At 37.7% G+C, this 24,493-nt stretch overlaps 1 protein-coding gene across 2 annotated transcripts in view; it reads right to left on the reverse strand.

Annotated features, from left to right (window-relative positions):
* LOC5576337 (protein ultraspiracle) overlaps positions 1 to 24,493 on the reverse strand; it is a 130,567-nt gene that overhangs the window by 5,259 nt on the left and 100,815 nt on the right. For both annotated transcript variants that reach the window (XM_011494873.2, XM_001656028.3), the window contains 3 exons: positions 11,560 to 11,926; positions 10,168 to 10,369; positions 9,955 to 10,104 (listed from right to left, as the gene is read on the reverse strand). In XM_011494873.2, the coding sequence (XP_011493175.2) occupies positions 9,955 to 10,104; positions 10,168 to 10,369; positions 11,560 to 11,926 (719 nt within the window). The remainder of the gene's footprint in view (positions 1 to 9,954; positions 10,105 to 10,167; positions 10,370 to 11,559; positions 11,927 to 24,493) is intronic.

Consider the following 24,493-nt stretch of genomic DNA (forward strand, 5'->3'; position numbering starts at 1 on the left):
TTTCTTGGGGTTAGAGGAAGCCTTTCTGAAAAATTCAGCTCATTTGGTCGTTCCATGAGCTGGCGCATTTGAATTGAAGTTAATATGGGATTTTCAGCTCAAACATATGAGCAACAGCACATCATCTAATGTTTGGTTCAGGAAAATTGATGATCGGGTTCATTTGGACCCAGAATGTCAAAAACACTACTTGATATAATAGCGAAGAATATTGTAGAAGATTGTATCACGATCAAAATTGATAAAGTTGGTGTTTTAAACATCTGAAGTATATCATCTGCTTGTATTTCTTCAACATAGCTTGGAGGTAACCACTAAGCGCATCATAGCCACCTATGACGCTGGGCGAGCTGAGGCACATGTCGCATGCATATAAGTGACTGTACGGGAGTGCTGATCTAACCCTAACTTTCAACAACTGAAAAAGTAATGAAAATGAGATTAAATCCAGATACAACCTTCTGCAATTATGTTCATTAGGGTATCAACTAGTGTATTTGTCACTCTGGGCTTATTTGAACGCGAACAATTAGTATACGGAACGTAACAGTGACATAGGGTCTATTTTCAATATATTTGAGACGAATATCCCAAACAAACTTCAGAACGTTTGCGCCAGCTGGTGGAGCAACCAATTGAGTTGAAATTTTGAGAGAGCGTTTTTCTTACCCTAAGGCTCATATCTAGGGGGTGCCCCGTTAAGTTTTACAACTTTTTTGTTTAAGGGCCAGTCTACTGTTCATCTATCTCTCGAAGAAATTTCAGTTCGATTCTCGTTAGAATTCCTGCAAAGACGTCATTCAAAATTTGACATGAGTCTAAATGGAAATCTATCGCTTCTCACCAATAATATCGACCGGAATTCCTGAGTAACCATTCCAGAAATGTTTAAAGGATCTTATAGATGTTCCATAAGAACTGCTCTGAATTTGTTCAATATGTTGCCAACAAAACTGTACAAACCGAACTCGCTTGCTTGGGCTTTCAGACGCGCACTCTTCTCAAGAGGTGTTTCTAGATGATTATAAAACGAAGTCAAACCTCAAATTTTCAATAGCACTAACCTAGCGCTTTGAGCAGAAAGTTTGATCATCACCAGCATGCAACCAATCGATCAAATTTTCAACACGAACGATTGTCAGATTCTCAAGATCAATGAACTTGGAAATTTAGATTTAGCTTCGTTTTATATCACCTTTAGATATTTTTCCATCACTCATAAAGAAAAACTCGAAAATAGTCCGACCGGGATTCGAACTCCCGGCCTACCGATCAAGAAGCAGACTGGCTTGCTACCACTAAGCCAGCTTTCACTGCTTATAGGCGGTGTGCAAAAACTGAAAGAAAAGTAACTCAGGCCTGTCAGAGCGGCTGCCACGTGATATCACCGTAGTTCGGTGAAAATAATGCTGTTACCGAACTGTTCGTTAGTATTTCGCAGGGTTACAGTAAAATTGTTTGTTTGTGTTGTACCACTTATAGGCTCATTAAAGCCATAGTTTGTACGAAATATTGGAAGACAGAAGAACTGATTAGAACGAAGATCACGACGACGAGTATCAACATTTAATATTTCTAAAATGGTTGGACAATCTATATGAGATTGAAGAACTTCGGACATAATAAAACCATGCAAATGTTCTAAAAGATCGAGATCGATCAATTTACAACGATCCACATAACTGTGCAAGTTATGCGGATCAGTACAAGGAAGACGACGAAGAGCAAAACGAACAAATTTATGCTGAAGTGCTTCGATTAGTTGAATGCCAGAATCGTAGTATGGAGACCACACTACAATCTGTCATTAAACAGCCTACTTTCCTGCACTGAAGTATGCAGTGCGGGAATAGTCATTACGCAACTGAAACCAGTGCTGTAATTATTCATTACGCAACGCCTTCTCATTACGCAACTGTTTTGAGTTGCGTAATGAATCATAACACATCCATTTTTCAGAAATTGTAAAATAATGGTGAATGTATTCCGATATAATTTCTGATAATAGTGGTCTTCTACGAATTTTCAAAAAATGTTGTACGTGACTCGTTGCAGAACTCGATTTTTACAACACTCGTGCTGTAAAAATCATCATTCTGCAACTTGTTCTGTAAACTACTATTGTTTGGGAATCTATTGTACCTTTCATCATTTTATATTCAAGACTGCTGTTATATTTGTTCATCTAATAATGTATGTCACGAAGAAGCCTATAAATCCGCCACAGAAGAGAGTTTTACACAATAGTCCTTGACTCGTAGTACAAGTAACTTCTATCCGTCCAAGTCAGAAATACACTTCGCTTAAGAACAAATCGAGTGTGATACTACACTTCTAGTCGTCATTACTATGAAGAAGAAGCAACCAGAATCCTTGGTCACAGTATGTTCCGTAATCGTTCCATAAAACAAATCCCGACCGATAGTGATCATTACATGAACGCTAATATGTGCGCTAACAGACGTAATGTACGCTACATGATCTAACAGAACCCCTAATTCTTTAATAGTAGACTCTCGGTACATTGATGGAATATTCGTAGCATATGATTGAGTGCATTCAGACTCATGTTGATTGTTTTACACCAGTTCGTTAACATATCAAGTTCTAACTGAAGAAACCTGGCATCTTCATCGCATGTTATGACATAGTAAAGCTTGTAATCATCGGTGTAAGAAAGTTTGAAACACTTGGGGGTCTATTTTATAAGTTGAGTCGATCAAAATGACTCGACTGGAGTCACTGTCGACCGAAAAATTCGCTCGACTCAGCTCTGTCACTCGAGTTTTTCGACAGTTGTCACTCTATGTGACTGGATTACTATGGGAGTCGACGGGTGACATCTGAAATATGCATGCTTGCTTTGATCGACAATGAATACAGACGAGTCACATGAATCTGCTCGATTTACAAAATAGGCCCCTTGAAGACAAGGTTGAAATCATTTAACCTTCCGGTCGTCGCGCGGTTGACCACCGCCATAAGCAGCACGCTGATGCTGTGTACGAAAAGCGAGGTTTTTTCACCTGTGTTGTACAAAATACAACAGCGCGACGACTGAAGTGTTAAGTAGAGTAGGAACAAAAACGGGCCAATCTGTATTGTCGAGTATTCGTAATAAATCAGATATTGTATGATGCTACGAGATGAATTAAGAGATTATAGCAAGTATGTGGTATACACATTAGGAAATATTACACAAATAACTATTTAGTACACATTTATTGGTCCTGAAAAGGGCCGATTGAATTGTTGAATTCGAGTAACACGGACATATCTTGACGGCGCATTGGTTGAAATCCTCCTCGCCCGATGAGGTTTGCAGTGATGACGATGGGTGCTTCAACAAGCGTTAGCGCACCGATTCCTGCAGGGCCAAAGCGCGAGTCAATTTACAAATCTTGAGCGATTTCACAATCTGGACGCTGGATTTACAGCAGCTTTATGATCAAGAGCTCTGTGACACAGGTAGCGAGGAGTTGAGCAGATTCGGCGAAGCTCTTATCAGCACAGACGCTATCGATGTCTGTGCCTGAGAAGCATACCCGGTCAGAGCAAGCCAATCTACTGCCTGCTGAGATGCGATCTAAGAGGAGAGTGAAAAGCAAATGACGTCAACTTGTCTCTAGCACCATTATTTATATATTTGCTCAAAATCAACGTTCTCTTTTGAAACAGTTATTAATTTGGACAGGTATGTGGGATTCAGTAAGTAAACTGACATGAACCTTTGATGCCTAGTCTTTCGATTGAGGTGCTAATCAAGCAATTTCGTAAGGCCTGCAAAAAGTTATAAACGTTTAAAATAGTTCATGGCAACGTAATGCTCTTGGTTTTGGAATTCCCATTTCACTACTGTATAGAGAAGAAAGACGTAGTCCTACGTCAAAAAGGGAGTTCTACGACCAACATTATGGTTCAGGACATCACTATAGTAGCTTCCTTTTCAAATCATGTCAAACGACTGTATGTCGAACGGCATTATTCCATATGGTATTAATGCCAAACGAGGTAAACCCTGGAAGATATCCAGAGTAACGATTGAATAAATTGATAAAGCAATCTCTGATGACATTCACGAGACGTGACGGAGACAAGACATAACACTTATCGTTCTTACAAATCGTCAAAAAGTTTTAAAAATTACCTTTTCGTAGACCGGTAAATGAGTAGTATTCTCTAATGGAAATCCTGGGAGAATTTCAAAAAGTTATCCTTGTGGATAATACTGGAGGTATCAGTGTTGGACTGTTGAAAGGCTTCCGAGAGCAAATTCTGAAGAAATTTATTCAACCCCTCCTATTTGAAATACATTTCGAATTCCTGAAGAAACAATGTGATAGATTCGAAGAAATCTCTGGAATTTACACCAGGATTCACCGCATGACGAAAAGACAAAAACGATTTTCCATTAGACGCAAAGTCTTGCCTTGAAAACCAAGTTTCTAAGAAGAAACCTGCTACCAGCCACGTGCTCCCACGGAATTTTCCTAACTATTCTCCGGACATCGAACCTATACCTGCACGATATTTCATTTTCATTTTCGTTTTGCAGCGTTTGGTGGGACAATAAGAGCGCAAGTCAATCCAAAGTCGATGATAGGAGGGGTAATGGCTGAATAGTCTATGCTGACCACGCAAACGCCATGAGACAAGGAAAATAGGATTGGCTTGGGTGTTAGGTAAATAGGATAGACTTGACACAATAATGCTAATAATGCTGCAAAATGTAATGAATCCGTAGGTCAAACAATTATATTAATTATTTTAGAGCCTACGAACAAAGTGATTCAATATTGAAATAGTGTTTTTAACATATAAAAATATAAATGTAAGAAAAATAACAATTTTTGAAAAAAAAATTAAAACTTCTAATCAAATCTAATAAATGTGAAAAATAAACTTAGTATAGCAACATCAGAGATGTTAAATTGAAAACATCAACTCATGTAGCGAAACAAGTAGTAAATCAATAATTACGTAACTATACATCGAAACCAAGTGTATTCAAGTTTTGTTGAATATCGTTGTTGTACTTTGTCATGTCATTTGTATGATAATCCCAAATTAAAAATTATTTGTCAGATTATGTATATCTTAATTGTTATTTGTCTTACAGAAATTAGAATCTTCAATGTCTTCTAAATGCCTAAAAACTATAAGGGTACATCCCTATGGGGTTGTACGAACTGGTGACGTAGGACCACGATGGTTAATTTAACTGAATTTGATGTCGTTTTTGTTGCTCGTTTTGACGTCATACTGTTTTCAGTGCTCGAAACTTTCTTAAATATTTATGCACATAACGAAGCAGCCAAGTGTACGTTTAATCATGTCCCAAATATACATTATCTCTATCCGATAAATTCGTCATATTTATCTATGAAAATGTGAAAATTCACTTCAGGTTGTATGATCATTTTGAAATTATATTAGTAACCTCCTATGAAATATATGGTAGCATTGGAAAGAACGGTAGTGATTGAGGCTTGTTCAGCATGCTGAAGCAAAATCTAAGTAATTCTAATTAAAGAATATTTAACAGCAATGTGTCTACAGGAAGTTATTCGAGGATTATAATGAAAGCTTCAGTCATCGCTTTGTTGAACTTATGGTTTGAGAGATATATTATTCATTGCTTGGCAATGTGATAAATAAAGTCGGAAATATTAACTCTCTTACACACATTTGGTGGTTCTGAAAAGAGCCAAAGGCTTTGTTAGCTCGGATGCTGTCATAGATGAATCGCACTACAGGATGTTATCAGTTGATTGCCATGGTTAAACGAAGAATCCCCAACGCAAGTGTAGAAATTTGTATAAGTTCTCTGCTTATAAGACGAACCAGTTGAATGTTTCATGGTGTAGATGGCACACATCAGCAACAGGTATTAGATCACACGGCTGAAGTAGAAATCTGACAACGTAGCTAAAGTTTGAAATCTTGAGCGATACCACAAGCCGGACGCTCGATTTGTCTAATAATGGGGCCGTCCATTAATTACGTGAGGGTTTATGGGGGAGGGGGGGTCTGAGAATTCTTACGCGCCATACAATTTATTTTTAATTTTCATACAAAAAATCTTACCATGGGGGGAGGGGGGGTTGAAAAACCCCGAAATTTGTCTTACGTAATTAATGGTGCCTAACGGGCTTGATTCTTGACTACACCACAGATGAGTTTATCACGAGCCGAAATCTCATAAACCAGATGCTGATCAACAGCTCAGCAGGCTTCTGGCTACGAGGTGCTCTTCGCTAAGCAGGTTCGGAGGAGCTCTTACTAGTTCGAAAGCGAAAATGGAATGAAACCGAATCCGGCGAAGGAAGCATGCTTTAAGCCCTTAGATTAGCAGATGATGCTCCTCCCATTCGTGCTCTTCTCTTCTAGTCGATCAATCTGGGAGATGGGTATGTGCCAATAATTAATTGGGCTTAGAATTACTTGAAAATTGCGGAAAATAATAATGCGTGAGAAATTGATCGCACATGAATAGATGGAAGGGTTGACATTTACTAAATATTCTATAGTAAGCTATTGATAATCAATAGTTTTCTTTAGTATGAAGGTGAATGTCTGATTAATGAGTGCCAAAATGATAAAATTGTTCAATTAGAATTTCTCTTCAAAACCATGCTAAATATGTCGCAATTTTGTTACATGTGATAATTTTTATAATCAAAATGCTCCCATAAAATATGGCAAATCAAAAACACTGTTGGAAATGCCACTCTAGTTTACAATCGTTGTGAAATGTTGAGCATTCACCCCGACGGCACAGCAGCAGCGTCCACGAATAGTCTCAAATTGTCGTGCCATCAATTATTCATAACAAATTAAATTTTGTACGAAGCTGATGAAGAGAGAATGATTGAGGAATATAAGATGTAATAAGGTCGGAAATATTATTCTTTCAACTCTTTTCCACAAATTTGATCGCCCTGACAAGGGCCGATGGTTGTCTTAGCCTCGATACGGTCACAGATAAATAGCACTACGGGATGTTATCAGTTGATTGCCATGGTCAAACGGGGAATTTGCTTATACGACGAACCAGCTGAATGGCTCGTGACGTGGATGGCGCACAACAGCAACGGGTATTGGATCCCCGAGCACAAGTCGAAATCTGGAAACGATGCTCACTCCTGAAATCTTGAGCGATTTCACTAGTCCGACGCTCGATTAGCAGCAGCTCCTCGGATCAGCAACTCTGGGGGCTTCTGGTATTTGGCTCCTAACAGGCTTGCTTCTTGACCACCGATACTGAATTTATCACGAGTCGAAATCTGGGGGCGCGGATAAATTTGCGGCGGCGATGACGATGGCTTGGACGCTTCTCCGTGCGGCAGTAGTCCGCCGCTAGGAGAAGCGCCCAAGCCATCGTGATCGCCGCCGCAAATCAATCTTGCGTCTTCCTCTTCCGACGACACAAATTGGACTGTGACGCGGGTGCAAAAGCAAAGCGAGAATGACTCGCCCGACAGTGTTCACAGTCCGACCGCAAAAAGAAGACTGAGGGAAGAAGCAGGGACCCATTTGCTTTTATAGTGGGAAGCGATACCGTCGAAAAATGCTCGAACGTGATGGTTGGATAAGAAAGAGGTCAACATTTATCAAATTTTCAATAGTTTAACAACAAAATTCACTTACCGGATATATTACTAACGATGCGTAGATACATTTCTGATCGTATGATACTAAAATCAAAATAATTAGATCATAAACAACTGAGTTATTATTGTTCAAAATCTCCCCTAATTTCGTTACATGTCTCATATTCCGTACTTTTAAAGTGCACCCCAATATAGAAAACAAAGACGTAGTCCTACGTCAAAAATCAAGTAAACTACCTGTATAACTATTGTTGAACCCCAGAAATGATTTGTGTCTCCCAAGGTTTTTGAAGTCAATTTGAGGTAAAGATGAACCGAGGTCAATTCTCAATCCTACAAGAGCACAATCCTAAAGAACCAGACAACCACTCACGTCGAAACCCTGATGGACTGCTCACCAGCGATCTGAGAGGCTGTTCGACTCTCCAGATCTGTGCTACCACAGAACTGAAACCCGGCCTCGGTTCATCTTGACCCTAATGTCCCCATTGTCAAACGCGAACAATGAATGTAACGCAGAGCCCAACCACACCCACTCTTGCGTTACGTTTGTTACATGACGGTACTAATGAGTATTTTCTAAGGAATAGTTTTACAGCATAGCTGAGCCTTTCGGTTAGTACGATCGATGTATAGGAATAATTTGTTTCGAAGTTGTGTGCGTGGTCTTGTAATACCCCTATTAGATAAGAATCAACTATTACCATACATACCAAACGCTCGCTATGACCCTATGACGTAACATTTGTATAAGTATGGACTTAGCTGATGTGGCTTATTTAAAAGTACTTCTTTCACTCATTGATTTTCTTCAAAACCTTGTTAAATTTAGATAATTGATGGATCAGATTTATTACTTTGCTTTGTGCTTATTAAGCATGATTATCTCATTCTATTTATTAACCCTCTAATACCCAACCCCGCCTTTAGACGGGGTACACTTTGGAATTTTGTGTATTTTTTCGTAGCTCGGAAACCAAAATGATTTTATTTTTGGCTTATACCTTGACTCATAACACGCATATAAGAAAAGTTTTTGATGACTTTTGAAACTTTTTTGTATTTTCTGAAATTGTTTGAAAAATTGCATTCTTATATAACCTATAAATGCCTGGGCTTCATTTAACGTGTAATATAAAAAATCGTACCTTTTATATTTTTTTACGATTAACCTATCACAAAAGAAGAGCCTGGTGGTATTAAAATAATTTCAAACCTGTTTTTCCGTTAGTTACACGGAAAATAAAATACGCTCCGAAAAAAAATTAAAAATTTAATATTTTTAAAAATACCGTAACAATTTAAATTTTTATTATTGCCAAAAATCAACAACTAGAAAAGGCTTCAAGAAATAATGAAAAAGGCTAGGGATGTTCAAAAATAAAAATTATAAAAATAAAAAACCAAAATTTAAAAATTTGCGAATAAAAATAAATAAATGCCCAAAACGTGTTTAGAACGATTTTAGATAACGAAAAATAATACTTGTATCGAAAATAAAAATTTGGGTATTAGAGGGTTAAGTAAAAATTTGATATCAAGGCCAGAATTCCCAGAAAAGACTTTATAGTACTACATCACCATAGGGATCTTTCAAATATAACGTAACGCAGCAGGGAGAGGGAGGGGGTCTTACATAGTGTTACGGTCCATACAAAAATTTAAAATTTTCCATACAAAAGCTGTTACGTGGGGGAGGGAAGGGGTCTAAAATTGACAAATTTTGCGTAACGTAATATTTGAATAAACTCATAGGAGATCACATAACATCACTTAGTCAAAGAACGGCATTTTGTCTTATTATTTAGGTGGATGCTACTGATCGCCCTTAGCTCATATCCGCAACCCGGTGCACGCGCCCTATTGGGTCTCGAAAACCACGTAGAGGATTACAAACCGTCAATAGCATTTCCCATATACTAACCCACATTGCACACTCAAGGGTCTGATTGTGCTCCTAGCCCACCTTCAGTTTGTAATCTTCTCACTAGCTTGAAATTATATTTTCCTGGAGTATAAATGATTTCAATTATTGATAACCGTATTATGCAGTAGCTTGAATAGGATCACTAAATCAGAATAAAAAAAAATCTGATTGTAATAAAAACTTTGTTTTGAAGTTCATGCAACCTCTAATCAACACTACAGCGATCAAATATCCAAAATAGCTCCCTGTAAAATATAATTCCATGCCAAGGGCTATACCTGCACGATATAATGCGACTAAATACATTACGAAACATAACTACAAAGCCCATATCCATATTCAAAAAAAAATGGTTTCAAATCTTATATTTGAGGAGCTTTGCCTATTTAATACTATCCCATCTTTTGGCCTTACCTTATATTCCGGAGGAATCATCGAGTTGGATCCAACCCGAAGGTATGGGATTGCATTATCACCGCTCTTCTGCTCGCTCAACTGTTCAGCCTCATGGATTCGCTCGATGGTCACGTCCCGCACCGAACTGGTCGAGTTGATCTCTTCACTCTAAAAAAAACGGACAGATAACATTTTAGGCTTGTGACATACGAAGACCAATCCCAAGCTCACCTTAATGGAAAACTTGGAACTCCGTTGCCGCTCCTCTTGGACGGCTTCCCGCTTCATGCCACAGGCGAGACACTTCTGATACCGGCAGTACTGGCAGCGGTTTCTTTGGCGTTTGTCTATCGTGCAGTTCTTGTCCTCCCGGCAGGCATAGGACAAGTCTTTCCGTACCGTCCGCTTGAAAAATCCTTTGCATCCTTCACAGCTGCAGAAATAGGAGAGAGAAAAAAAACCGACAGAGGTTAACGTGTTAGAATGCAAATGAGACCACTGCTATGATTAATTTCCATCAATTCTAAAGATGCAAATTGCACGCGGATCTTCTGGCTTTGGTAGAGCAAGATGCGATCACCGAACACCATGGGAACCAATTCTAAATGTCACGATAGCCGAGACCGAGACTATGCGGGCAGTAATTAATTATGACCGGTGCAGTATCGGGTGCTGCGAGCATCTAGCAAACAGTCGTGATGGAGTTGAGTTCTATTAATAGTTGATCAAAATTATGATGCTCGAATTGTTGCACTCCAGGCGTGACTAACGGTAATGCGGTGTTGGAAACAATAAAGCATGCAATGGTTTTCAGATGAAACTAGGTAGCACAGATTCGTTCTCCATATAGGGTGCAGAGCTACTTGGGCACTTCCATGATTCACTTTGGAAAGGGGGGGGGGAGAAGCACTTCAAAACAACGCATATTGTGGCCAAACATGAATTTAATCGTCGAAGTGAATTAAATGTGTCAAGAACAAGATCCGGTTCCCTAATTGGCATTTTTCAATACAATCAAGCAATGTTGCCATCTAAAGCCAGAATTTTAAAACATATTTGAGAGTTCTCATACTGTGCTTTAACTTTGTCGAATATCTTGCATACTTTTCCCGACGGTCGTACTGAAAAAACGGAGTGTATTTAAATAATAATATTGACCATTACCCAGAGTGACTTCAGAGACTTCATTTCTTTGATACCTATTCAATGGATTGAACAATATGAGCAAATGTCCTGTTCCCTATTAATCGATGATCACGATTCAGAAAGCGCCCATAAAATTTACTAGATGCTGCAGCGTGCTGATCTTTGCCTTCCTCCGGGCTATGCATCATTCTCGCCTAACGTCAATCCGGAGCGTTAACGCTTTCAAAGCAAATGTCGAGGTCAGCTGAATAATTTTCGCGATCTTTTCCCGGTAATTCCTAGTAGAGCCGTATACTTGTGATGAATGTGTAGAACGAACGCGAAGATCATAAATAGCAAGCGCGATTTCTAACGGCGATCCTTCCCTTTATACCAACCCTTTTCTCTGAGCCAAGCTTCGGGGGGGCGTTCGAGCCGAGATCACAATTTGCATCTAATTAGGCAAGAGCGTCTTCGCATCCGCGCTGAACGACCTACCTGTAGACACCGTAATGCTTTCCACTGGCCCGATCCCCGCAGATCGAACACAGATGCTTGGACCCGCTGAGCGGATGATTTGGCGGATACTGTTGGCTCATGTTGGTGGGAGTAGTGGGTGTCCCTCCCCCGCCTCCACCGCCGCCGCCGGACTGCTGACTGTTGAGATTGTTGACATTCTGTTGCTGCTGCTGGAGGGCTGCCGCGACCTGTTGGTTGAACGCGCCGGGACTGGCAGGACCGCAGTTGTTGCCCGGCGAAAACGGGCCCACACTGCCATTCAGTAGCGATATGTCCGGTTTGAGATCGGGTTTCATGTCCTGGGGCGACAGCGGGCCCATGTGACCAACGAGGGCGGCATCGAAACCTATAAAGAGGGATGGACAAAAGTGTGTCTAAATTAGTTGAATTTCAAAGATATTTTTTTAATTAAAATGTATTCACATCGTACTCGTTTGAATGTTTCATCAATAAAGTTTCAAGACCAAATGGTCGATGTTCAGACAGACTGGACTAAGTATTTTTTCATGCTTCAAGGAAAACGTTCCACAGGCATTCGAAATATCAAAACATTTGCGTTATTTGTTGTAATAATGCAACTTATCTATTTGACGATATATATGTATCAAAATAGCATCGAATTTGAATAGCATAAGATTTTATGTAGTCCATAACCTATCTTTAGAACGCCTAAATATCATTTAGTCCGGTCTGTCTGAACACCGACCAAATAATACTATTTCCACTACTAGATAATTGTTTTGAGGTTAGAAATTCATTTATTCCTGGTGTTACGTTCACTAAGACAGAGAATACTCTCAGTACAGATTTGCTTCCAGAAATTCACTCTTTGCAAAGATTCCACCATGAACTCAAGAACTCTTCATGGAATCCTCCATGAATTTCTTCAGAGCTTTGTTCAGAAATTTCTCCAGGAATTTCCCCAAAAATACATCCAGTCAGTCTAATCCTTTAGTGATTTTTGTAAGATTTCTTACAGAATTTTCTTCTTGTCTTATAAACCGGAATTAAAACAAAACAAAATGCTCGCGAACATCAAAGTGCTGATTTACTCGCATCTGTCGTGCTCGCGAGTAGAGTGATTCGTAAACGTGTTCGAAGCTGTTCAAAACCAATGCGCTCTTGGGTAAAAGCTGTTTCCTCTCCAGTGTAGAACTAGCCCTCGTGCGTTAAAATACACTCAAATAAAGATTTAAAAAAAAAAAAAAAAAAAAAAAAAATGTTTCCTCTCCGAGATTTCTGGTTTTTCTAAGAGGTTGTTACTATAAACTGGTAGTTTAAGGCTGACATGATGGATATACAATAGATTTATCTGTCAAAATTATAATTAATCACACCTTGTTCAGTTAGTCGCGAGTAAATGTTCGCGATTTTTTTTGCTGTTTCTTTGGATATGTTCTCCCGTGCAGGCGAGTGCGAACTTACTCACACTAAGCCTGTTCGCTAGTCTGTCATGTTGATTTACACTCGTGAGGTGCTTCGTGATGCGAAGAGAAAGCTCCATGTGTCAATCTATTGATCATTTTATACCTTCTTTAAGGTAAAAAAAAGCTTGGAATCCAAACTCGATAATGTAGCAAAACATTAGAGGCATAAATCTCGCGAAATAAACATCGAACGACAATGAAATTTTTATTTCAGCTTTGTGCATCTGCAGAAAGTTTAAAATAAGAAAATTGACTTCGTACGTTCATTATTTTTGCAGATTAGTGCATTTGAAATCGTGAGTAGAGGCAAAAATCGACCATTGTGATAGGCATGACTGGACTAAGAAAAAACCAGACGTAAATTTTATGGTAAGTGAAATATTTTATGACAAAAATGAAATGACGTAAATTTGATGTCAAATACCATCAATATGTCATTCTTGTAAAATTATGTCCAATGTAACTGATTTCTGATTGTGATCCAAACAGTATTCAGTTCAATATGACGGAAAATTACGTCTTTTGTAACATAAATTTACGTCATTTTGCTTGCTTTAATATGTCTGGCACATATGATGTAAATTTCAATGAATTTTGCTAAGTTTGAAGATTAGATCTTTTTAAGAGAAACGATATCTCAAAATACATTTTAATGTTCTTCTGTGAAGCTGGCTAAAACCTATGATATAAATCCAAAAATGCATCTTCCAAGAAATCATTAAAAAAAATTGGTCAAGATTTTTGTCAAAAACATAACAAAAGTCTCGTTAGGAGTACCTAAAGGACCGCGCTATTTATTTGTTCATCGAAGATCTTGGCATGAAATCTTTTAAGGATGATCTTAAGAATTTGCTGTGAATCTGCAGAAATCCATACAAAATCTCGTCAGGGGCCTCACTTTGTCGTAGATCAAGGGCTAGTCAAACTAGTTATACAGACAAGGCTTCATCAAGAATCAGTATCATCAACAACCCCTGAAATCCACCAAACGGAACTTTTGATGAATCCGTCCAAAATTTTAGTTGATCGCCCAAAATATATGCCAAATTTTTTTTGGACTAGCTTTTCGCCAAGCTCTACGAATTTCAAGCAAAATCAGCCAAGCATATTTTCTAGAATCCACTGAAAATCTTATTGACAATCTTTTAAAAACCATGTAGCTGATCTCTCAGAAAGAACTTTTAAGGAACTGGCCAATAAGTTTCGTTTTGTCTCAAATTCCGAACAGCAATGATTTCGAAGGATTTGTTTTCAACTTTTAATGTTGACGACTTTTGATGTGAAGGAATTGATCATTCTGTGGAAAAATTTAAGTGTGTTTCTTTGAGAAATCACTGGCCAAAGATGAATGTTTGATGTTCCGAATATGAAATATGTGGAAAAATGTAAGTGTTTTTCTTTGAGAAATCACTGTTTAAAGATGTTTGATATTCCGAATATAAAACACATGATTCATTTGTTATTTTTAGGACTGTGTTTTGTTGTTAATAACAATTTAAAAAGACGCATTTCCAGATCTTAACATTATTTGTCGTGTTTCTTTGAATATATCGAGAAATTTTTAATTAGCTAGTATGAGTATAAATTATTTAATAATTATAATTAGCCTTTTGCTATGAAAATAATGCGTAATTTTTCGAAGACAAAAGTTAATCAATATTTTTTGCTGTCTTCCTGACAAGGAATTTTCTAATGTTATTGTTGGAAGCCTGCCAAAAACTTCATTAAATATACAGTTTGCTATCTTTTCGCCTAAAATTTCATCAAGCATCTCGCCAGGTATCCAACACAAATCTTTGAAGAATTTTCCAAGGATCTCAAAACATTAATATAGATATCAAAAGACATTCTGCAATAATCTTGCTAGCTATTCATCGATGATTTTTTTAAAGAAATCTGCTTTGTGATTGATTAAGGTATCACTGGGAAATTAATGTTAAAAAAAACAAGTAAGTTAAAAAACTAATGAAATTCCACTTTATTTTTCTTTTAAGATGAAGGCAATTCCGCTAGGATTCCACAAATAATGTTTTTACGAAAGATCTGCTAAAAACCTTTAACCTTTTTTTACTTGTTTAATTAATTATGATTGTGTTTACGGCTAACCAGCCGAGTGGAAGTTTAACAACTACCGAAAAACTAAACATTACATATAATTTGCAATTGGATTAAATGGAAAAATTGATGTGAAATTTGTGAAAAAGTTACTCGTCTTCTCGGTGAGAATCGAACTCACAACTTCCTGTTCTCTAGATAGGGCGCGTTACCTCCACCCCACGAGCGGACTCATGGACGCAGGAGTTAACCTGAATTCGATTTCAGGTCGTTTGAGAACGTCGCGACCCATTGGAAACCCGCATTATAGAAATCTCAGCCAGCACGTTGTTGGCGAGTGGAGTGTGGTATTTCAATACCTAATAAATAATGCGCTCTCGGGCTAGGCATTGGATATAAATAGAAAGCGTTGTGTTTGGATGGGCATCTAATTCTTCCGAAAGAGGTGTGTTTTGCGAAAGAGGACCACGTGATTATTGATCTGAAATCGAATTCAGGTTAACTTCTGCGCCCATGAGTCCTCTCGTGGCGTAGGGGTAATGCGCCCTATCTAGAGAACAGGAAGTCGTGAGTTCGTTTCTCACCGAGAAGACGTGTAACTTTTTCGCAAATTTCACATCAATTTGTCCATTTAATCCAATTGCAAATCATACGTAATGTTTAGTTTTTTGATTGTTGTTTCCAGCGATCTTTTTTATTCTGATAGCGATAGAATGATAACCCTTACAAATTCGAATTAAGTTTATCTTTCCATGGTGGTCGGCAAGCAGAAAAAAGCAGGACAAAACTTGAAATATGAAAAATAAATCAGGACACCTCATTAAAATTAGGACATGACCCACTAAATCAGGACGGTTGGAAGTCTTAGTTAGGATTCCATGTATTGTCATAATATAAATGGAAATCTAACAAGCATATTGCCAGGAACCCCGAAGTAACCTTCTGGAAATGTTTCAAGGATCCTAATTCTCTCTACCAACTCACCAAATGTTAGTCATGATGCGAAGTATGAGTTGCAGGCAGTCGTACATGCCCTGGAAATAGATAGTTTCGTCCATAGGTATTTCCCGGATTTCCCGGATAGATGGACACCCTGGGCTAGAATGGGCCATAATGTTCTTCAATGTGCATAATTAAGTGCCTCTATTTGTACAGGGTCAATAACAGGGCGGGCCACGTACTTGCAGTTAGGTGGAATTGGGGGAAAATATTAGTGTGTAACCATTGCACACTGGGCCAGGAACAGAATTTAGCCAGACAAAACCTCTAGCGCTTCAGGAGTGCATTTTTTTCGGGTTGATGTCAAAGAAGACTTATCTTGAATTTATTTGTTCTTTAATTAGATGATAAAAGTTAGTTGGAAATTTCGCCGCATAGGTGGCGACAAACTTTTTATTTCACGTCCTAGAGCTTTCGCGTCTTCGGCAAAGTCTTAAAACGTTTAAAAATAAGACATATTGCCGAAGACACCAAAGCTCTAGGACTTCAAATAACAAAATTTTGTTAGAAAATGTGAAAATCACTTAAATTTTACGGTTTTTATACTTTTTACGTCAAAATCGTAAAATGTTTCATTTCAAACACCAGGCGTCACTTAAATTCGATAACATGCATGCATTGTATGAAAAAAATCTTGTTTTTATTTATATAGATTTTAGTTTTCGAACAAATTACTGCAAAAACATCATAATTTTTAACATAACTTCACCCAAAAAGTTGCAAGTTTCTGCAAAAACTCATCAACGTTTCGAAATATGCTATTTTTTGTCTCGCAAATGTCAAAGTTTGCCGGATATATATTTTGATATATTAGAAATATCTGAATACAAAATAACCATCTTTTTCATATAAGTAAAATAGATTTATTGGTAATTTTACCATTATACTTTAATACTTTTGACACATTGACAGATTCGATGATCAAATAATTTTTGTTAGTCAGGTGTTAAAGTAGCTAGAAATATTCATATTGTTGTGTGCCTCCTGTGTCTTCCCCAGCAACAGTCCAATTTATGTTTTACTCCCTGTTATGACCATGACACTGTATCGTCTCTCTGACCTAAATCACAATTCATAGAATCCGTTGCAAATTTTGCAATACAGTGCCTGCTCGACTTTGGCAACATGCCAAAAATTTCACCCATATATCCATGTTGCCCATGCTCATAATGGATTATGTAAGAAAACAACAATAAACCTATTCTAATGATATACGAAAAAGCAGATTATTTTAAATTTAGATGTATCAAATATATCAAAATATACATCCGACAAACTTTGACATTTGGTAGATGAAATATAGCTTATTTTGGAATATTGACAAGTTTTTCCAAAAACTTGCAATTTTTTGAGTGAAGTTATGTTAAAAATTATAATACTTTTGTTGTAATTCGTTCGAAAATTAAAATATTTAAATAAAAACAAGATTTATTTTCATATAGTATACGCATGTTATCGAATATAAGTAACGCATGGTGTTTGAAATGAAACATTTTACGATTTTGACGTAAAAAGTATAAAAACCGTAAAATTTAAGTGATTTTCACATTTTTACTTTAATTTTGTTATTTGAAGTGCTAGAGCTTGGGTGTCTTCGACAATTTGTCTTATTTTTACACGTTTTAAAACTTTGCCGAAGACGCAAAAGCTCTAGGGCGCGAAATAAAAAAGTTTGCATCGCAACGCCACCTATGCGGCGAAATTTCCAACTAACTTTTATCATCAAATTAAAGAACAAATAAATTCAAAGTAAGTCTCTTTTGACACCAACCCGAAAAAATGCACTCCTAAAGCGCTAGAGGTTTTGTCTGGCTAAATTCTGTTCCTGGCCCAGTGTGAATTGTTATTTGGAGACCGCTTTTAACTCTGTATCTCCACAAATGTTACTGGAAGTGATCTTTGTGAATGGGTAGGATCGTTGGGTAGCAGAATTCACTTTTAAACTTGAATTGAGATATTTCTAAAAAAAAACTATCTTGGAATTTCTAGGAAATATTTCTCATAAATTTCGTTGCAGATTATTCTAAAAATTTCTCTAGCATTGCTTCATGAATTTTCCCCTTTTGCAGAAGATTCCATCTAGGATCCCTTCTAGAATTCTTTTATGAATCGATCCAGTAAATTAGTTTCTTCTGGGATTTATTCTGTAATACTTATGTCACATTGCTAGAGATTATTTGAAGAATTCTCTCTGTAATTCCTTCATAGACCCCTGTAGATTACCAAAGACAAAAATTACGAGGAACCAGTAATTTTGTCAGTGATACACACAAGAATGTTTACAGAGATTCCACCAATTATTGGTGTGGGATCTCTCTAGTTTTCAGTTTACTTCCAGATTGCTTAAGGAGTTCATGGGGAAGTTAAGCATGAGTATTATACGCTCCTTAGGATCAGTACCATCCTCAATGCTCTCATTATTATAACAAACAATAACGTGACGCCAGCTGCGACCGAGTGCAGGTTAATTATAGGAAGGAAATGTTGACGTGTTACTTGCCATAAGGAAGCCGTTGAGTTCTGTGCACTTTCACAAGAAAATATTGGGAGTTTGAATATGGGAAAGGGTTTTTTGGTTAACAGGATTCGCCTTGGGAAACGATACAGACTTTTTCGAAAAATTTACTGACAGGAGAAAGCAACTTTATCGGACGATAGCTAGAAGCAACATGATTTTTAAACCTGTACAGACTAGGCATTAGTCCATTGGTCAGGAAACTATCCGAGATATTGTGCTTAAGAAGCAGAAGCAATATTAGACTCCCGACACCGCTCCAAAAGACCAACCATTTATGCACATGAAGCATAAAATACAACAACATCCATGTAACCTAATCCGATGTAGCAAACGTTTTCAGTGTTTAATGTTGGAGAGCCGACTCGAACAAATTGTATCGTTTTATCTTAGCCAAGCGAAAATCGGCACAAACGTGTCTCTGATATTGTATTTCATCTCGATGGAGTGCATAAAAGTCATATTATTATTATTGCGCTCATATTCAGAATGGGACCGGACAGACACAGATAGCGAAAGTAATATTTCTCAGCGTCAAATGGCGTCATCGCCGTTGGAAGCATAGTTTTTTTTTCTGGATAATGCAAAAGCGGGAAATGTGTGATATGCGAATTGGAGTCTATTTTGCTTTCAAATTCATCTTTGCAGACTGGTTACAGTTGCAGAACAGAATTATATCATCAATTTTCATAATATTTGATCTCATAAACACTTTTTATTTACACCCCGTTAATTTGCACGTCGTTCAAATTAAAAATGGTTTAAACGTCATTCAGGTAAGGAACGGAGAAAAGCTAAATTTAACATCGTGAAACGAATAATCAAAACAAAACAGTCTAGTCAAGAAGGTAACCAGAAACACGGTTGTGGGGTGACTCAAAGAAGTTCAAAATAAAAATGAACCCCGATGGTTTGCATGAGGTATCGGTCAAATAAACGGGGTGCACGGTAAGGAGATGAGGCCCACCTCAAGCAATTTCCTTAAAATCTTTCAGTTTTCTAGGATCGCTCCCATGTTTACGCATTAGCTACATTATGTTTTGTCGGAACAGGATTTTTACTGTATTTATGCACAGGATTCTTTTTATATTTTATAACCTTACAATCATAAGATCTGTTCTAATCTAGTTACAGAATTCGGAGACCTCAGAACTTTTACTAAGGTGTACTATTTTGTTTAGTTCTACCTTCTTAACTTCAATCTTGAATGATAACATATCCAAAAAGCATTAGGCTGGCCCCATGCGTCAGTTGGGATGAGGATCACTGACAAAAACAATTATTACATTTGTTGAAATGTGGATTTAAATGACAAAATCAAAATGTTTTTGTAAAACACTAAACCAAATTGCAAAAACTTGAATCCAACGTTTTTGAATGGATAATCTTGTCCGGACAAGGTTAAGATCCTTTATTACGTCCAACACTGTATGCATAATAGTAGCAAATGACTTCCCCCACATTCACCCATAAAATCTCTGCTTCCTTGAGACGGCAGAAGCCTCAAGTCATCAGTCCATGAGATTCAACCAAAAGGAAGAAGTTTGAAACTCAATCTGACTCGATGCATATTCATGACCGAGTCAACTCGTCCTCGGTCTGATTGCAACGTATGTACAAGAGATCTGACTGCTGTCTACGGAGACCGGTGCACTTTTTGAACAATCCCTCCCAAACAGCTCCCACCGACATACGGAACAGTTATTGCCCGGCAAATGTGCCACCGATGTGTTATTCCTCCCGGATAGGGTGCAGCAAAACAGAACAAACTGCGTTACAGACGGGTCCCTCATTGTGCAAATTGTTACCGAGACTCGATCTGGGCCATATCCCGTCGAACATCTTTCTTCCAATAAGTAGGTTGTAGGGTAGGTGTACCAGTATTCGCCATCAAGAGAAAAAATATTTTTTTTTTTAAATAAGTCGAAAAACTGCAAGAATACTTTTAATATGTGATGCAAAAGAGCAAACATTTTAGACAAAAAAAACTTTTCTCGATGTCTCGATAAATTTTCAATTTATGAGAGTTTTGTCACATAATTTTAAAGAGATTGAATGGAGTGCTCCAAGGTCCAAGCACTCGAGTTCATGTTCACGCACCGGAGTGATTTTATTTCTTAGCTTTTGCATATTAATGCCAAGATTGTGACTTTTCAGCCGAGGTTGGATTTCCAACTGGTGTGCTCGTTTTATACTTGTGATAACACACATTCGAATCGTGGCATCGTTACATTCGTGTAATTGTCAAACAAACTATGGATGGTTCGTCACTACAAGTGTCGGCATTAGCTTTTACTACTGATTTATAAAAGTTTAGAACTTATTTGAATTACTTGTCGGAATTACTAAAAATAACCTAATAAACTATTCAATTCGATACTAAAAATGTCAACGCACTGGTAGATAACTTTTTGAACTGAGAATACATGAATCGCATCACTAATCAAGGTGAATCCTGATCATGTGATTTTGAACCCTCACACCAACAAAACTCCTTTATGTGAAAACTATGGATATGTAATGAAGGTGATCTCGATCTCTAGCAGAAAAGGGCGTCACACTAATGGCGTTTTCGGTTTTAAACCTGGGGTCAGAGCTGACCCGACTTACAATAAACGAACGAAAACCGATCCAGGTTCGAGTCAAATCGAATGTATCATACCTACATTCGAACTGTCATCCACACAGTTTCATGAGCTCAGGTTGGATAGCAAAATATCGGCAGAGCGAACCTCGTTGTGTTTGGGTCGAACCTGGGGCGGATCCGGGTTCGACCCGACCCAATAAAAAAACGTTTTGACAGCTGTTAGAGCGGATCCAGGGCGAAACTAGGTTCGCCCCAGCAATTAATCAAAAAGGCCATAACATTCCTTTCCTTTCCTTCCCCGATTACCGTAAGGACGTGGCCGACGACTTTTTTGACATTACTAAGTTTGAAGTTTTCGAAAATGTACATTGTAGATTGTATGCTACTCCCAAGCTACATCTGTTGGTTCCCTGTGCAATTTGGATTATTCTGATCAATCACGTGGTAGCAACTACTTATTGTACGTTTATTAATGCTCATGCTCATTATTATTAGCGGTGTTAAGTAAAAAAAGGTATACAATCCGGAGTGGCCAATTTTGGTACTATGGTGAATACCGATACATCTACCCTGGTAGCAAGCAGTTGCAGCATCCAGTTGGTCACTGGTCGTCTAGCGTCTGGAGAAGAGTTAAGTTCGCGAGGAAGGAAGAAACTTCTGTCGATGTACATGTGTGTGTGTATGTGTGTCAGAGCGCATCTCGTCTCCGGGCAGCATCATTTAGAATGCACTGAAAGCCGGTTGACCTTGAAATAAAACGCGCTCGCTGGATCATCTCCGATCAGGTTTTGTTACAGTTTCAAGCTGTTTTCCGCTTTTGGGATGGTTGGTAGCTGTTGGAGGTTGAAGCAATTTATTGTTTTAACAGCGGGCGATAGAATAGAGTAGGATGGAGCAAGTTAGAATGGGGGTAGAATTAGGCAAGTTGGTCATTGCGATATATTCACCTAGTTATATGGTCATTTTCGCTGATTGAAATTGACGAATAAAAGTCGGGTTATGTTTCTGAAAATTTTGAAATTAAATAAGCTAATTCTGACTCAATATCGCCTAAATGATTTAAAATTTGTCAAGATTTTAATAACAATATTTTTTTCTACATTTTCGCTACACTGAAGTTATCTGGCAAACGCCAATTTTGAGTTTTCAAAATAGATTTTGCAAAATTTAACCTCACTTTTATTCGTAATCGATTAGATTTTTTTTTGAATTTCATGAGGAGCTTACACACAGGTTCTCGTAGGAAGTCCATCAGGGATCTCGTCAGATATTTGTTAAGGATTGTTTGTTTAGATATTTCGTCGAAGTATAATTTATCCTAGAACTTCTATACGAGTTATCAACTAATTGCTTCTTAAATTTTGCAGATAACGGTTAATAGATTCTGTGTTTTTTTATTTTTTTTAGATTCTTCAGCCATTCCTACCATTTTTTACTAAACACTGTAAGATTGTTTCAAAAAATTTCTTTAAAAATTCTGTTAGAGATTGCTTAATAAATTCTTCTAAGACAATGTTCCGATCTACTTATTATATGCAATTTCAAAATTTTTGTTTAATCATTTTTTAAAGATTTTTGCTTATCGGGTGGTAAATGACTGGACATTGCGTACCATTAGTATTTCGCGTACATGCAGGTATAAAATAGACCCCATTTGTGGTCCTTAGCCTCTTGTCCAGTAACTCCTATCTCACCCGCGGTGCCGCCTGGGGTACGAGTAATCATAGGAAAGATCGGGTAACCAACCAGGGTGGGATCTTGGTCGTATGCTGACAGGAAGGGGGCTCCTCTCTTCTGAGGGTGTAGCTTATCAGAGCGACTGTGTTTCATGTTAAGGGCGGCTCAAAACGGCGTCTGTTCTCCATGTTAGGAGCGGCTGATCATCGTCCTAGTGCCTGCGTGGGACTCTAAACAGTGCTGTGCACGATGGTCCTCCGGCGAGACAGGGGGTTGGTGCAGACCTTACGAGCCAGCCGTAAAAATCATCAGTACAGGAAGCATACAACGTAAATTCGCACCGCAACAATTGGCATAGACCCAGGCATCGAAAACGGACTAACGATTGGAAACTCGGATCATAGAACTGTAAGTCTCTCAATTTCTTGGGAAGTACCCGCAATCTTTCCGAATTATTGAGGGTCCGAAAGTTCGACATCGTAGCGCTGCGGGAAATTTGCTGTAAAGTAAGTGAGATTAGTTTTTTCCTTCGAGAAATTCTAAGAGTCTTATACTAGTGATTTCTCCAAGCTTATCATCAGGATCAGCTCTATTATTCTTCGTGTTTTTTTTTTTCACGAATTTTTCAGTGTTCCTCTAGATATCTCTTTATTTACTCAGATTTTTTCCTCAAATTCATCACAAAGGTTCTGTGAGCTTGCAATTCGTGTTGATAATACTCTCTTGGATTTCTTCAAAATTATCTGAAAACACTAGTTTTAAATCCTCTTTCAAAAACATTAGACATCATACAAAATACTTTCACTGCTCTTTCAAACACTCTTCCGTAAACAACCTTATTAAATTAAATTTTCTTTGATCGAAGTTTTGCTTGTAGTCAATTTATAAAAAAAAATGAGCTAGACAATGTTAGGTATTAGGAAGCTTCTCTAAAAAAATACAAAAATCGGTTGAGCTGTCTCTGATAAACGTGGAAAAAATAAAGTTTGAATACTTGGACCATTATTGATTTTCAACCAAGCATTGACCTTTTTTATAGGCTAAATTGATTTTTGTTAGCTTGCATTGGCCCAAGGCTTGGCCCTTTCTCTTAACTTCGAATGATCAAGAGAGAGTCACCATGCTAATAACCATGGCCAAACAGTTTGCGAAATTTTTCGATTGTACGCCCACTTGATGGAGATAGATTCGTTCATTGGCGTTCATTGGCCATTTTGAATGATTTGAAAAAAAAAATCGATTATTGGCCGTTTTTTATAGAAATATAACGCGAAAAATGTTTCATGCTTATTTTCCGTGTAAAACGGTGTTATTTTTACAATTTATCGCTCTATTATGGCGTGTTGATCCCCCAACAAATTTCGGAGTATCTCCGGAAACAGATGACCAATGTTCAAAAATAACACAAATTCTTATGATATGAGTTTTTTTTTTGAAAACTTTTGAAAAAAAAACGATGCGAAAAAAAAACGTGTTATCACTAGGGGAAGAAATGTGGTAAAAATATGCTGCCGATAGCGGGATTAAATAGCATTAACGATGCTTCTAACGTTTCCGCCAGGGTTTTCGAAAATTTCAAGAGATTCATTGAGCATTTTTAATTCATTTAAATTTTCTTTCTGTAGAAATGTACTTGGATTAACAGAAAAATCT

Source organism: Aedes aegypti, chromosome 3, assembly GCF_002204515.2.
Source record: "Aedes aegypti strain LVP_AGWG chromosome 3, AaegL5.0 Primary Assembly, whole genome shotgun sequence".
NCBI lineage: Eukaryota > Metazoa > Arthropoda > Insecta > Diptera > Culicidae > Aedes > Aedes aegypti.